We start from the raw sequence: 17,329 nt of genomic DNA on the forward strand, positions 1-17,329 counted from the left end.
AGGGTCAGCCCCAGCTAGTACCAGGTGCTGTAGACAAACCCAAGGACTTCACTGTCACTCTCCAAGCTCGGTCGGCCATGGCAGATGAACCTCAGGAGTTAAACGGTGGGGCCAGTTCTGCGCACGCTGTGCCTCACCTAAAATCCACTGCGCAGGCTGGAAGGGCACACCCACGTGGGGAGAGCCCTTCCCAAATCTTTGTTCACGAAGTTTGGCCATATATAGGCTATTTGGCTCAAGTACCACTTCTAAATGTAGAAATAAATACACACTGCATTTTGTATTTGACCGCCTTATGTTAGCAATTTTTTGGAAGTGATTATGTTAGCTTACAGTGTTTAGCTGTATAAAAGATGATTTGGCTGGTAATATTTATTTGTAATTTGGGACAGGAGTACTTGAATGATTCTTCTGGAGCAGCTTTTCATGTTCAGAGGCTTTATCCCCATCTTCTGGATCTATGAAAAATACATAAATTGAAAATAAGACTATTTGATGATAATATGGGGATTGTGCTATTTACCCAAACAGTTGTGTCTGTGTTCACTCTTTAACTCATATTTTCCACTTGTTCAAATTCCTTTTCTTCTCATTCATTGTTAGTGGAATTTATATGTTCACTGTATGTTACCCCTCATTATATAGGGTATTATATAGGGTTTTAAAAAGATACTGCACTGCTGTCACCCAGCCATCTCAGTTGCTGCAGTGTATGGTGACTGCCTTATGTCAGGGAAAAGAACATGTTTGAAACTAACTTTTTATTTATCTGAAATTCAAAATAGTGTATAATAGTATTTAGAGAACTCCACAAGCAGCTAGGGTTTAGCCTGTGGATGCATTTGGTCCACATGGTGTGCAGAAAAGATCTGGGGCAGATTATAGAGAAGCATAGAGAGAGAGAGTGGACTGAGCTTTGTTCCCAAATCTTTAGTGAAAAACTGTAGTTGTCAAAGGCAAGACACCCAGCTGAGATGTGTGGAAGAAGGCCATAGCACATCACTTCTGTGTGCACTTGCCCAAGAACAGTGGGCCCATCATCGTGTCCTCTGCCACTGAGTTATAAAACCTGCTGCATGCTGCTGTTGTACCCCTGCTGTGCTAGTGCTCTGAGTCCCACAGGGCAAATACACAAACCTGCATCTAGAACTGATCTATTGTGTAATGGTGTGGAAGTAACTGAATGTGATGTTTCGTACTACATTGACTGCTGTAGGTATCCAGGCACAAGAATTCCCTTCAACAGCAGGGACTCTGCATCAATTTTCACAATCACTGAAGGAAATGCAAATTTACATTAAAAAATTAGTTTGATTTAAAAATAAATTTTCTCGGTGTATACAACCATAAGTTCTAGAATACCTTGGGTCCCCAAGGACCTTTATGTCTTAAGTTCCCTTGGGACTTAATTTATTATTGTATTTCTAGACTGTGCAGATAGTGTTATTTCTTTCTACAGTGTCATTAACTTTGTCTTCTTGCAGTAATGCTCTTATCATGTCTTTTATTATTAGTTGCTACAGTGAACAGTATCAGTGACTGAAGATGATTGTGCAGCATGTGTGTAAAGTTTCATTATTGTTTCATATTTCTTTTTCTTTGCATTTTCTTTCTTAAACTTTCATCATTAAGGAAAAAAACAACTTAAGATTAATAATATGTGCCTGGTTTTGTTTCCTAATTTCCTTTTTCATTACCTAAGTTACTGGATTTAGGTCACATGATTATGTTTCTAAAAGAGAAACTTGAAATCTAAACTTGGATCTGTCTCTAAAACACTTATATATATAGAAAGATACATATATTTTAAATTGAAGTCTGGATTACTTGAAATAACTGAAGTGCTTACACTTTTAACCTTGTAAAAAGACAACGTGTATAAATCATCTTTGCTAGGTGGTGCACATGAGGGTCTCCAGCACTTGGGTCCTTATGGCAATATCCCAAACATCGTGGCTGAGCTGACAGGAGACAACGTACCAAAGGATTTCAGTGAAGATCAAGGATATCCTGATCCTCCAAATCCCTGCCCTATTGGAAAAACAGGTAATTTGGCTGTAACCTTTGTACTTCTGTCTTCTCTGTACATCCTCCAGTCTTTCAGCACCGTATGACACTCAGTCTTAATGAGTGTTTTCTTTCATTCTCTACCCAGGAGCAGAACTGTTGAGCAATTGGGTGTTTTAAATGAGGGGGAGTTTGCCTTTTTTTTTTTTTTTTAATAAGTGCACCTTTTGTACTGCTGTATGACTGCTGAAGAAGGTCATATGAAAGAAATCATATTGACCTTGGAGTAGAAGATAGTGAGATTTATGATAGCATCATGTTCCCTAGGGACTTCACTTTTAGGCTGGCCCCTGAAAGAAGTTATCATTCTGTACAGATGAGATTTACCCTTATTTTAGAGACTTTCATTGTGCCAAGAGGAATGAAACTGTCTGCCCTGATCTCCAACCCAGACCATGAGTCAATATTTAAGATACCTTGGCTCCAATCCATGAGTCTTTATAGCTCACTGAGGGTGCATCTGTGCCAAGAAATGGAGAACTGTGTGCATGTACCCCAAGGCGTTGCTTGCAGGCTCACTCTGGCAGAGGAGCAGTGCAGCCTCAGAGTGCCAGGGCAGTGCCCCAGACACCCTGTTCATCCCTCAGCTTGCAACCACGCTTGTAGCAAGTCCTGCGGGTGGGTAGTGCTTAAGGATCACTGAAGCTGCACTGCATGTGCATTATATAGACATACTCCAAGAGAAATGGTTTTTTCTTGTTATTTGAGCCAAAGAATGACTTCCAGTACTGAAAGCAGTAGTAAAACACCCATTGGCTGCCTTGGGAGCTCGAACTGGGAATGAGCTCTCTATTTTTCTCTCATTTTTTATTTGTGAGCTAAGAGCGCCTTTCAAAATGTTTTCTGTTTAGTCTTCTTTTATGTTATTTGGATAATGCAGAACACTTGTCTGTATTCTTATTTAAAAATGTTCTAACTAGCTTAGAATTCGTCAAAAAATAATATTTGTCATGAAATTTTTGTGAAGTGTTTTTACATTTCATTCAAGAATTTGACAAATTTTCAAATAGCCCTTCCTTTATTCTATTACAGCCCATTTGGTGTTGATGCCTTCATCTCTTCTGCAATAATGCCTCATCTTCCAATTTTTTCAATATAACTGTTGTCTGACAGGTCGCAAATGATGATTTTAGTTTTTTTCACACATTCAAGCACACACACGGACTTTCTACCTTCTGTGCTCTTCCGTTAGACTTCTGTTAGTGATTAGATAAATAAATTAAAAACATGGCATCCAGGGAAATGCCTTTGAAAATCCCTTCAATTTTTCTTTCTTAGGTGAAATAGAAGTTGTTAGCTAAGCTCATACAGTCAGATCTGAACACAGGGGGAATTCTTGGGGAAGTGCTGCCTGCTCAGATAAATGGCTCTGTCATAGGTATGCTGTGAGTGAAGGTAGTATCTACTAGGATTAGAGTAAAATGTTTTTCAGAGCCTTAAATGGAAATTCAAGTGCTGACTGTATTATGCATACAAATTACCAGAGGCCTTCCTCAATCAGGTCTGTGGATTTGCTTAATGGAAAACAAATTTTCCAGTCACTGTCTACATATGCACATTCCACAGCGGGAATACATAAGCCTGGAGCATTGAGCTTGAAGACTTTTGGATTAGCAGTCACAGAGGGCACACACATGTCCAGCTGCCCTTTGTGTTTTCTAGCAAAAGACACACATGCTCTGAGAAGATCTACCACACTTGTCACCTGTTTCTCTCTTGAGATAACCTTGTCCCTGCTGAGACTGAAATAATTTTTAAGTTCTTTAATGATTTCTGAGTTACTTAGCCAACATGTGTAGTTTTCCCCTCTTTTCTATTGGCAATTGATTTTTTTCCCATCCTAAGGAGAAAATAGGGAAAGCAGGTTCTGTTGGACTCACAGTAACCTACTCAGGTTGTTGAATCAACTCAATTTTAAGTCAAATCTTTACTGTTTCCCACATCTATGGGAAAAAGATAATCCATCTGCAAGTCTTTTCACATGATGACACACAAGGACAGAAGGGAAAGTCCACAGATGTGTGCTCTGGAGTGCCTGTGTTCTGGCAGATGCAGCTGCTTGGATGCCCAGCATCATGCCCTGACTGGAAGGATCTCCATGGGTATGTCTGAGAGGAACTTGGACTGCAAGCTCCCCATGCTGGCAAAGCAGAGGGAGCTTCAGGAGCAAACTCTATCCAAAAAGCTGCTCTGGCCTCAAGCTATTGAAACTTTGTTTAATCTAAAGATGACTTATTTTGGTAAAAGGACCAAAAGTTGATTTTTAAAAGGGTATTATCTTGACGTGACACTGTCTACAAAACCACCCATTGTGGTTAAAGGAGGTTTCTGGACCATTCAGATTAGTTACTAGTTTGCAGAAATGTCTCATAAAACTTCTGCCACATTGCATTTTTATGAGACCTTACAATGCGTGAATGGTTTTCAGCCAATTTGAACCAAGTCACAAACCAGAAATGGAGCTCCATGAAGACCTATTCAGTGAAGAAAATTCTGTCCTTGCTTATAGCACTGTTTAACCATGACCTTCAAAAGTATTGCCTAAACAAATTGTAAAACTAACTGTGAGCATTTAAAAAAGATCCCTCTGAATAAAACCAGGATGCAGTTCTACATAAAATCAAGTGCAATAATGAAAAGAAAAACAAAAAGAAGAAGGAGAGCTTAGAAAATAAATTTGTTTGGTTTTGAAATTTCATTAAGTTCCAAGTTTGGTTTGTTTTTTTTTTTTTTTTAATTAAATACATCCTGCAAAACTAATTTCAAAAGAAAAAAAAATCCAGCTGGTATTTTCTAATCATCCAGTTCTTTATTTTTTTTTAACTGCATGATTACTTTTAGGAAGTTTGCTGACTAATGTGGCACATATTGTGTCTTTCAAAGCTACTAAGCACTCAGCTTTCTAATATTTTTTTGCAGTTGATGATGGGTGTCTAGAAAACACCCCAGACACAGCAGAGTTCAGCAGAGAATACCAGCTGCACCAACACCTTTTTGATCCAGAGCATGACTATCCCAGCGTGGGCAAGTGGGTGAGTACGTGCTTCTTGCTTAATTTTGTTGCATGTGAAACGGGATTGTCTGCTATGTGTGATACTATGAAAACACAAGAAAAGTATTGTCCTTATTGCTGGAAAAATTACCACCCTAAGAGAAACTGCTCAAAAAAGGTGAACTTGCCCTGAAAAATACAGAAATAGTTCTTGTGATTGATAAAACACCCAGAAAAATAGAAAGTAGAAATTCTTTTTTTGTTACATGTCCCAAAGCATGACAACTATGTATGAGTGCTTGATAAATTGCAACAAACCACGTTTCAAATTACAGTGAATATGTAATCAAAATTAGTGCAGATGTTACAACAAGATTTCAAAACAGAACAGGATTCTAATCTGAAAGAATATCCATGTTCAGTGACTATTCATTGTTCAGCTACTTAGATAAAAAAAAGAAAGAAAATACAAATAAATGGAGTGCAGCAGTGACTAAACACCTTAAAAAAAATCTAGGACCAGAGAACTTCTTCCGGGAAATCCTTTCTGCCCTAAACATTTTGGAGGACTTGACGCTGCTTCTTTCTATGCTCAGGTTATGCACTGTATTATATTGAAAACCTATTTGACATGTTGCATATATTAAAAACTGTGAGCTACACTAAGGACAAAAATCTTGCTGTAAGCACACAAGGACCATAATAACTGCAGCTAGACTATTTCTGCAGGCTAAAGGCTCCACAGAAAGCTCTGCCGCCTAATCTTAGATTACATCAGTTAAAATGTCCAATCCCAAATCCATCTTCAGGCGCCAGGAAAACAATAACAATGAATATAATTTATGCTTCTAGAGCAAATAATGAAATCTCATTTTACATTGTTATAACACTTCACTTAAGATTGCCCTAAACCAGTGCTCTGTAAGCATATATTGATAAATAGACATGTTTGGCAGCCTCTTTTCCTGCTGTAATTTTGAGACAATGATTCATCATTCATAACCAAACCAGGGTAAGATTTATAGTCTTAATTACTTATGCAAGTGCTAAATTTCTGGAGAGAATCATGCCAAAAATCCAAATTTTGGAGACTTGTTGCAGTAATTACCATCAAAGGTTTTCGTTTAAAAAAACACCAGATGGTGAACTTTTGTATTTATGCCAGATAACGCTGTTAGTTTTCTTATTATTCATAAGTACTTTACTTTCATAATTCCATTTTGAAGACTATAAAAGCACTTCTGTAAATCTTTGGCCTCTAGCACTATTTCAGAGTCCAGCATACATACTGTGTTGTCATCAGCAACATATATACTTAATAAATGGTAGTTAATCATTAGTGAATCCTGGATATTTTTTATATCTCCATCCATCACTACTAATTCAGGGGGGAAAGCTGCTCATGTGTGGATTAAAACAGACTCTTAGGTACTAAACAGTAATCATATCTAGCTGCAGTGTAGCCAACTCCAGATCTTTATAATTAGAGATGAAACAGCTGGTCATGTGCATGAGTAAATGTTCTGCCGAGATCCAGGAGAATTGCCCGATTGCCTCCTCATTGTATATTATTACATGATAAAAAAATAAATACAGTGGTATCTTTTTATGTCTGATTTTGTTATTTTAACTCTCTGGATAGAAGTGCTCTAAAAATTATTTGTTTGAGACTTTATAAAGGAGAGATAAAATAGATCAGATTTTTAGATCAGTCACTGTCATCTTCATTATGTTGTAAATGACCAACAAAGCTGGCTGTGGGCTGCCCAGCTGGTAACTGTGCACCCTCATGCTCCCACTGCCCCCAGACATCAAAATTCCCTCTACCTCCCAACAGCTTGTTCCTGCTTCTTGTGTCAAAGAGCCTGGGGCCTGATGCCACCAGGGCTGTGATGGCTGCGTACCTACAGACTCTGTTTCCTCCAGCTCCTGTGTGCCATGTAGGTGTGAGGCTGTCACCACTCTGTGAAACCCTTGGAGCCAGCGTGTCTCCTGGACCCATGTGGGCTGCTGTGTGCTCTCACAGGAGCTTCTCCCCTGCCTTTTCCTGCCCCAGAGCGGCTGAGGCACTGTTACAGTTCCCAGTGACTTGTTCTTTCCAGGAGCCAACACGCATTCCTTAGCATAACCACAGAAAAACACAAACTACATTAGCAGGTCAGGGAAAAAAAGGCCCACTTGTCATGGTGGGACAGAAACAGGTTGGTTAGTTTGTTTTGGTGACAGACTGTCATGCTTGCAAAGCTGTGGGACCTCTGAAGTACCCTGTGAATAACAGACATGCATTATAATGGTCAAGCAAGTCTAGAAGCTGTCTCATGCAGCAAAGTGTATAGTTCCATGTAATGGATGCTAAACATTATGTGTAAATACTGCTAATACATATGAAGATACAAATATATAAATCATGATAATTGTATGGGTTAGGAGTGGGAAGAAAGACGGAGAGTTTTTCTGTCTTTGGGACAACTCTCCATATATCAATATGTTGACCTGTGGGAAGTCTTGGGAATAGACTCTGAAGAGTGAGATGCACAGCTTAAACTCTCCTCCCCAGCCACTTAAGACTCTTTTCTTTTCTTCTTGTATGTGGAAAATGTAGAAGGGACAGTGAAAAAAGTAAGTGATGGACTTTTGGAGGTTTCTACCCTAGTGTACAAGTGTGATTTTTTTCTCCTCAGTTCAGACTGTTCCTTGCAGGACACAGATACTTTCCATGTGAGTCTGCCTTGTCTGCATCTTGTCTCTTGACTCTTTAAAGGGTTTGAAGACACATTGCTGGAATCCAGAAAGACTTTCCCAAAGATCATTTACAATATACAATTTACAATACAAATCTAAAAATCACTTCTATGTAAGTTGTTACTTATTGAAACCAGAGGTTAACACCAGTACTAAGTGCAGGTGTTGAGAAGAGAAAGGAAGTCAGCTGTGTTTTCTAACACCACTGTCAGTACAAACAGAAAATTAAAAGCAACTAGGTTTTTCAGCAACACTCCTTTTTACTGAAGCAATGGATGATGTTTCACTCTAAGGATGGAAATAACATGGGCTTTGCTTACCAGTCACAGTGGAGGGATCCAAGACAGTACAAGTAAAGCTAATGGGAAGAAGAGCTTAAAATATTCTGTAAAATTGTAATCCTTGTTAAGGAGTTACCATCTGTGGCTTCCTAATTTAGTAGAAACCTAAACTAGTAACTAAATTTATTTTACTCCAACTATAGTTAAAGGGAACAATCCTAAGTGCATCTGTCTTTACCAACTCATATTGTGGAATATGTGGATGGCAGTGGTGATTATTAGGATTTGTTATGACAGGTCTGGTCCCCCTCTTCAATTTCAGACAGTAAGGGTTGTATAATTCAATGTAGTATGCTTGATGTTATAGAAATTGTCATGCTTGCCATTCCTGATAGCATTGGAAATTGACTTAAAAAAAAAAAGCCCTCCTGAAAAGGTCTAACCTTGCTCATGCTTTTCAATTTTGCTCAGTAATTGTGCAGGTGCAGGTTACAGAGCTGCTGGTTATTACTGACTTGAAGATTCAGTGAAGTCTGAAATTGTTCAAAGAGTAAATCTCTCTGGCATGAGCTGGTTGTAAGCACTTTCACTTTTGATTGTTTCCCACCCAAATCCCAATCTGTAGCACCCTAATTGAAGTGGCCAGGAGGGTGCAAAGAAAGCTCCAGATGTGATGGGAAAGTAGCAAATCACGTGCAGCATGTCTCCAGAGTAGCTATGTCTTTATCTGGATAAAGTCTGTGTCTTCATTCCTAACAACTTTTCAATGAAGGATGGGCACTTCATGGGCAAATTTTGGTGGCTGATGAAGTCAGGCCATTACGCAGTAGAACATATTTTGAGGATTGCTGTTACCATACAAGTATGTTCTTAGTTCATCCTTAATCTTATTTGCTTGTACTCCACATAATGCTAAAGTAGTAGTTATGGTCTTAAAACATTTCCAAGCAGACTAAACAAAATATGATTTTCTTGAGCAGGAACATGCAATTGTAAGGAATTTTTTTGAGTGACAGTAATGTTAGCTCCAGTAGTTTATGAAATTCTTTTTATGTCAGAAACATAATTTTTCCTCTCATGAAAAGTATAAGGTCAAAAAGTTTACAAAGAGAGGCTTTGGTGGGGCTTTGTTTCCTAAAGAGAATAAAGAGAATAATTCATGCAAATGCGAGTTTCTTTAAAATGTTAAATTTAAGTTTTACTGAAGTGAGTTTGTATAAATGACTAGCCAAGAACATCTCCCTTGGCCAACTTCATCTCTGTTCCCTTTTGGCACAGTTCGGACAAAATAACTGAGGTTGGGCAAGAGATAGGCCTTGTGAATTTGGGGTTTAATGAACATGAAAAGTACAAAACAGACAATTTTGGCAGATTTCATTGTAACACTCAAAAATGTTTGTTTTTTCTCATATCAAGGCTGCAGAGAGGGTAGAAGTGTTTGGTGAATTTGTCTCGCGCTAGAGTTACACTCTCTATTTATATAATCAATGTTAGGTCAGTTGTTTATAGCAGAATTAATGGCCTTGTTTATACAGTCTTCTGCCTTTATACAAGTAATTCTTCTCTTCTTCCATTTTCAGGTTAGGGTTTGGTTTTGGTTTTTTTCATAATACACAATTGAAACAAAATGTGTTGAGCATGTGTGTGTTATTCCAGACTTTATTAGAATTCACTACTTGTAAGAAATACAACAATATGTGGATACACTTATGTAAACTATGGTCAGAGGGGGTTTTTTTGTGTTTGGGTTTTTTCTTTTTTCTTTTCTCATCATCATAACTTTCTCTTCTGCCAAGATGTTTCTGGCAGTTTTTAAAAGGTTTGCCATTAAAAATGTTATAGACAAAATGGTTTTTAGAAGCTTTATTGAGGGCACTACTTAAACAAAGGAAGAGCTGGCGCTGAACTCCTTTCAACAGAACTTTGCACTGGGAAGTGTTGATATCTGGAAGGGAATAAGCAAAGACAACAAAACAGTAGGAATGACGCCTATTGCTGTTTTTAAAAGGAATTAGAAAATCCTTTGTAAAGCAAATATTTTTTGCTCCTGTTCTTCCGTCACCTCAAATGTATAAAAAGGTATACCAGAAGCAGGACTCCTGTTTCCTATCCCTCCTATTCTTTTTCTTCTCCTTCACCGTTTTGGAAAAAAACCCAACAACCGCCCCCCCCCCCCCCCCCCCCCGCCCTCCCCCAAAGTATATATGTATTTATACCATGTATCATGTGATGGGGAATATCCAGAGGATATCATTATACCAGCATGTACTTGACACACTTATTGCCTCAACAGAGGGTGATAACATAGTGCAATATAGTGGAAAATTACTGTTACTGGCTTTTAAATTGTTGATAAGGCTGTGACTGCTCCTGAAGAACTGCAAATGTTAGCAGGAATATCCAAATATTTATTTGTGGCTTCTCCTTCCCATAAAACTGCACACCCCTCTAAACTTGCTAATATTTAACATCAAAAATAGTATTTTAAAACAAGAGTGTAATGAAGTTAATGCCTTCTTTTTTTTCCCCATCCAGAACAAGAATTTACTCTTTGAGAAGATTAGTGGTGGTTCAAAAAGAAGAAAGAGGGTAACTATTGAAATACTTTTATAGCCTTGTATAATCTAGAGAGAATTCCAATCATATTGTTGAAAGCAAGAGTCTAATGCATTCGTATTATCCCTTAAATAATGTGTAAATTCAGGAAATGTCTGTGATAAACTACAATAGCTGGCTTCAGAACTGTACACTGGGTACAAGTTTTATTTCTCTAAATAGCCTGTTACTTTCAGGAGAGGTACTTCAATGCAGAACATTAATTTATAAAACTTCATATTATCTGTGTTTTAAAATTGATCTTATCTGCATAAAACCATTTAAAATTATTTAAATGGCTCTAAAAGAGAATTTAAAAGCTTCCTACCAAAAATATTACTAATAATTACCACTATCGCTGCATGTGAATAAGTTTTTGCATGTGAATTACACTAAAGGTGGTTCTTTATCTGATCTGCCTTGGGTGAAACTCCTATCTCTTGTGTCCCACTTGCTTCAAAGTCAGAGATGACTGGGTTCTCATCACTCTGCTTCTTGAAACGAGACAGGCAATTCACATATCACAGAGAACCTCTGCACGGTTTGTCTCTCTACCCCTCTTTTTTGGTAGTGTCAGCCTTTCTTTTATAAAAAAAAAAGAAACCACATCCAGGCAGAGTCGAAGTCTTTAGCTTTGCTGCTGGTGTTGCTGTTTTTACAAAAAGTCTAGCTCTCTGCCAGAAAGTAGCTTTTCAAAATATGACAGCACAGTTTATACTGCAAATGAAGTAAATTTAATTTAAAATAACAAGCATAAGTGAAGGTTATTTATTTATTTAACTCTCAGGCTTCTAGTTTTTGCTAGAAAGGGAGAAAGTAAGTTGATTTCTTACCATTTCACTGGCAATCAAAACTGTTCAACCATAAGTAATGATCTGACCTGAGCTTAGTATCTGCCTCCTGATTACATTTGATTTTTTGGTTTGTTAGTGGAAAAGGAAAAAGGGTAGGCACCTGATTTTAATTTTTAGCTAAGTAGAATTTACTTTGGAAGTAGTTCCATGGAATATTTATTAATAGCCAAAACAACATGTTAAAGTGGAATTCATGCAATATGTACATCAGAAAAAAGGAAATTTTCTGTGAGATGACTGATGTAACTAGATACAAAAGAATTAATTGGTCGAGAGCCATGACATCTACATGGCCAAGGGCAGCTCAGAATTTTGAAGGTGAAGCTTCAGTTTCTTGCTTTGCAGCAGATTTATTTTCCTAGCACAGGCATGTCATCTAATGGTAACTGTATTAGAATTTACAGTATTTTAAAGTAATACTGTAATGATTACTAATGCTTTAAAGAACAGTTCAGAATTTTCACTTTATCAGCAGAAGGGTAACCTAGAGCTGTCAGCAGCAGAGTGTATTTTTCCAGAAACCAAACGTCCACTGGATTCCACTCCTTCTGCTTTCTGTGTTCCTGCCACTTATCCATGCCCTTCTGCACAGACATAGAGTTTCAGGATCTGGCAACAGATTGGTCTTTCGTTCCCATTTTAGCTTAAATGTTCCCATTTTAGCTTAAAACCAGCCCTATGGAACCGTGTACATGTTGTGCCAATACAATGCTATAGTGTGACAGTCACTGGAGTCTAGAAAACCACATATTCTGTGTGTATATGCATGTATTTATATGTATGTATATAAACACATGCACGCACATATATGTGTAATCAGTATACATATAAATATATATATGCCATTTCCTACTGTGTTATTTTTTTTTTGGTAGCACCTGCAGTGCAAGACAACGAAGCCTGATTTTATTTAAAGTTTCTATGCATGAGCATAGTCCTGGACAGAATATAATATCCCAAGGCATCAGCAACACTTCTGGAGTCCCTGGGTCACATTGTTGTGGGCTCGAAGCTGTGCACAAAGGTGCTCAGGAACTTGCACTACTCTAAATTCTGCACAGCTGTATAGGATTAAACATTTTTTACCAAATCAGCCAAAAAATTTTGCATTACATTTTGTCCTTTGTTGATTGAGAAGAATTTACATTTTTATGTAGTCTCATTTTCTTCTACTTTATTTCAAAAAGTAGCAAGCAAGTACCATTCCAAAAAAAAAGAGCAATTAATCTTCCTAAGAATCTTAAAATAATTCCTAGAAGTTTATGCAACAGTCGAATTTCACTAAATTAACATTAAACAGAACTTCTTTAAACAAACACAAACAAATCATTTACATATGTCTTATTTCTAACAATTTAAAGCATTAGAGTTGGTTTATTTTCAAAGATTTTTCCACATTCATTTCTAGGTCTTAATATTTTTATTTTTTCACTTGCAGCAAGCAAAACACTAATAAACCAATGAAAGTAAGCAAAAGGGCTGCTCTGTGCTATGATTAAGTATTAATGATAGCATCTACAAATCTGGAGAAACCAAGGGCTTAAACTTGAAGACAGACAAACCTCAAATCTCTTCCAGAGATTTGAGAAATACTTGGGATATTTGAAAATAAATATTTCATGTCTATTTTGGAGGCCTTTTTCTTTTATTATTCCTAAGTTCTGGTGAAAGAACCACAGAAATATCTCAAGAAATGTAATTTCTGTGACACAGCCTGACAAGGATCAGGAGATAATGGAAAATTTGCATTCCTCCAAAGTTTGTCCTTAGACAAACAATTTTTATTGGCATCAAAAACATTCACACTAGAATTTTTGCCTTTATCTGTGAAGAAGAAAGTATATACTTGAACTTTGTTTACACTGACATTGTAAGGGGCCAGAAAGCAGGTGTAATTGATAATATTGAAGCACCATTAAACTGTTTGGCTACTTGTAAATAGGGGACATAGAATTTATTTCATTGATACAGATAGAATTCAAGCATAGGCATTCTATGTTACTCCATCTACAATCTCCACACAGTTTTGAGACAGGATCTGCTCATCTTCAGCCTCATGTTGTGCTGCTTGCATGGTGCAAATTGAAGTTAAACCCTCTCCAGGGATCTTCTTTCCAGCATTCCCTTGATCTGGCAGTGGTAGGCGAGCCATTTTCTGTGCCAAAACCTTGCTTGGCTCTGCTTCTGTGCCAGCAGTTTTTTTATCTCAGCATCAAGAGAGGAAGCAAGGAGGGGTTTCCTGGAGAGGAGACAGGCTGAAGAAGAGACTGTAGTCTAAAAGGTATTGTGGTCTCTAACTAGTCTCCCAGCATAATGTCCATCAGACGCCACGAAATTAAGCTAAAGCTTACCTGTACTTCTCTAGCAAGTTCTGTTCTGCCTCAAGAGTTAGGGAGTTAGATCTGCTCCTGCTTCTTTGCTGAGCTGGGGAAAGGAAGAGTGGAGCAAAAAAGGCAGTGTTTAATTCAGATTGACCTATGTTTTTGCTAGTCCTCCTTCACTTGTATTCCTTTTGGTGGATTGAATTAAATCCTGCAAAAACACACACATGCACACACGCACACACACAGAAAAAAAGAAACCCAAACACTGTTTGACTTTTAGGTTTAATCCCTGGAATCAATTTTTTTCCCAGTCTGCAAGTACTTGACAGATAAGAAATACATAAATGCATTCACTAATCCTAGTTACCTTTCATATGTTTCCCTGTTTCTAATAAGCTTTTTAAACTTTTTCAGAGTGTGAACCCATATCTGCAAGGACAGCGACTGGATAATGTTGTAGCAAAGAAGTCTGTTCCACAATTTTCAGATGAAGAAAAAGGTCCTGAATAAATGTAATAAAAATGAAAGATAAAAACTCATGTTATCCTCTGCTAGATCGTAATATTGCTTATATATAATCATCTATGAAAATCCTTGTGAGTGGCAGCATGCTTATTATTTACACAACTGTAGATGAATAACAGCTGTATTTGTAACAGTATGTTCTCCTAGATAACAAAAATATGGTTCTGCTTTTTGTTAAGTTACGGTAAAAGGACATTTCTGTTGTTTTTATTTTAGTCATGGAGCAAACTTTAAAAATGTTAGTCATTTTAATAGCTAACGTGAGGTAAATGGTCTTAATGAGCAGCTTGTAAATAGGAAGATGAAAAAAATGCCCAGTCTGACTCCAACATTTAATCTTAAATGTTACTATGTTTGACACATGGAAATTATAGTTTTATGTTTTGTTCACAAATATTGTTACTTAGCAAAGACAAAGTATTTATTTTACCCAGAGAATTTTGGCTTTTGGTCCATTTTAATAAACATTTAAGCAATCTACAAGGTTTGCAAAGTGACATTTTTCCAAAATATTTCAGAGGCTCATTTGTCTCTGTTACTGCTGTGCAAATGTAAAAATTAAAGAACTGCTTTTTGACTCTATTCACTGAAATATTCTTCTGTTAGTTTTAATCGTTTCATGCTCACAACTTTCCTGAACACTTGCACATCTTTCTTCCTTATCAATGAAAGTGTTATGTGGAAATTAATCTCCCTCACTGTTGTCTTAGTAACAGCAGAATTTCTGCATTATAGTGTTCTTAAAGTATGCATCCAGAGGATATTATAAGTGAAGATAGAGACATTTGTCTGTGTTAATAAGGTTGTGTCAACAACCTGTGAATCGAAATTCAGGATATAATGGTCATTATGGTTGTTCTAATGAAAAATTATGCTACTCTAACTAAATTCAGCTATTATTGCTCTTTAAGCTGTTTTGTGAAGTTCAAATGACCTTTTTGCCCCTAGGAGATTGAAGAACTTTCCAGTTCCAGTGTTCTCCCTTTCTGAAAGAGGAGAATGTAAAGTTATGTAAAATTTGTTATTTTTCAGAACACATCTGAGTATTTCAATCCATGTGCATGGAGCATTGGGATTAGGGAAAACAGCATTACCTTACAGCTTTGAACTTTGAATCTGTGCTAAAATATGTAGTTCCATCATACAGAAAGACACAGTAAAATACTGATGAACCCCTTGAAAAAAAATAGACAAGAAACTAAAATTCCTACCTACATAAGATTAAAGTTAACAGGATGGCACAAATATGACTGTCAATGGCTTTTGCGCGTTTTGTCTCACCACTTAGTAATTGGTAATCAATTATGTATGTAGATAGTTGGCCCTTTCACGTCATTTATGGATAAATTGCAAAACTAATATTTTAGTCTTTCATCATAGTTCCTTTGTAAAAAAAATCTGGAAGAGAAAACTAAATAGTATGTAATGCAGCAGGGTTTATACTCACATATGACACAAAATTGAGGAATTTCTATGAATCACAGAGCTTCCTCAACTTCCACTGGCTGGAACAGGATGGAAACCAATCCGGCTGTTCATGTGACAGAACTTCCACTCTCTGTTTCTCAAGCTTACTCTTTTTATCTGCACTCCTGCTTGGTCTTCACACAGGTATTGAGAGCTGCAGAGTTGCAAAGGTTGTCTCCAAAACCAGCAAAAAGTGCATATTTTTTACATATATATATATACGCATATATGTCATGGCATGTATCTGACATTAAAACCTACTGATGCCCAGTGGCCCAGAGTGTGTGAAACAGTCATTCCTTCCATGTAACCCTGCTGCCAGCTGCTGGTGTAGCCACGAGGCTTCAAGGTGGTTGGAGGCCAGAGTGCTATTCCTAAGAAACTGGTGTTTCTTCAGACTTGACTGTTTTATCAATAATTCTGAAGTAATCTGAGCTACATTTCTGTCCTTATTAGCTCCAGTAAAATCCATTTTAATCACAAAAATAAAGCAGCCATGATGGCAATTAATTTCATTTTTTAAGGTCTTGGTAAGGACTGGTACATAATGAAAGGAGGCATGTACAGTAAATAGGGGGTTTAAAAAGAGAGGGGCAGAGAAGCATTGTTTGCTTAATAGTTTCAGTAATCCCACATCTAATTTCTAGAAGCACTTTAGGTCACTACACACTGTGTGGAGATGTGATAATCCAGAACAGTAAACTGGTCAGAACAGGGACCTGAGTGGGGCCAAAGGAGCTGTCCTCCTGTGTATGACAGGACTGCACAGTGCAGGCCAAGGAAAAATATCACAATTCAGAGGTGATTTTTAACTGCAAGCAAAAACACCCTAAAACTGAAAAAAACACTACCCTTTAGACTGCACAAAATGATGTTTTAGAGGAACTGTCTGCTGGAAGATGTCAAGCATGTGGTGGTGAGCAGCTGTCTGCTGAGTCCATCAGGCAGCTTTTGTGTTTCACCAGGAAGACTCAACAGCACTATTGAGAAATTTTAATAAGATACAGCTCTTACACCATGATCATGAGATTCGTTATTCTAATTTCAGTTTTACAGCAGAGCTTTCATTCTGTACTGGGATTGGTAGTCCTATATTGATTAAAAAAAGAAAAAACAACAAAAAATCCTCTTGTCACTCCTACTGCTCCAATGATAGTCCAAACATGTACCTATAGTTTTTTATACAGAATCATCACATTGCTGGTCTTTCAGAATCATTGAGTGAAGATACCAACTAGCCTGCTCACTAAGAGCTCACTTCACCAAACCAACACTTACGAGAATGTAAATAGCCCTTCGGCATTTATAATGCATGTGAATTAAGGAGCATGTATGTTGATACTGTTGTTTAGAATTTTCATTACATTAAAACATTTTAAGAGTATTTTAAAATTTGCAAGTGTGTTAACTACCTCTGACGTATTTGACACAATGTGCTTGAAAGAAGCTATACAAAATAAAGTGTATTGTCATGCAACATTG

At 37.3% G+C, this 17,329-nt stretch overlaps 1 protein-coding gene across 2 annotated transcripts in view; it reads left to right on the forward strand.

Moving 5' to 3' along the window:
• SCG5 (secretogranin V) overlaps positions 1-17,329 on the forward strand; it is a 31,210-nt gene extending 13,881 nt beyond the window's left edge. For both annotated transcript variants that reach the window (XM_071558055.1, XM_071558054.1), the window contains exons 3-6: positions 1,897-2,046; positions 4,987-5,099; positions 10,618-10,671; positions 14,270-17,329. In XM_071558055.1, coding sequence (XP_071414156.1) covers positions 1,897-2,046; positions 4,987-5,099; positions 10,618-10,671; positions 14,270-14,365 — 413 coding nt within the window. In that variant the 3' untranslated portion in view covers positions 14,366-17,329. The remainder of the gene's footprint in view (positions 1-1,896; positions 2,047-4,986; positions 5,100-10,617; positions 10,672-14,269) is intronic.

This window comes from Pithys albifrons, chromosome 6 (genome assembly GCF_047495875.1).
Source record: "Pithys albifrons albifrons isolate INPA30051 chromosome 6, PitAlb_v1, whole genome shotgun sequence".
In the NCBI taxonomy this organism is placed as follows: Eukaryota; Metazoa; Chordata; class Aves; order Passeriformes; family Thamnophilidae; genus Pithys; species Pithys albifrons.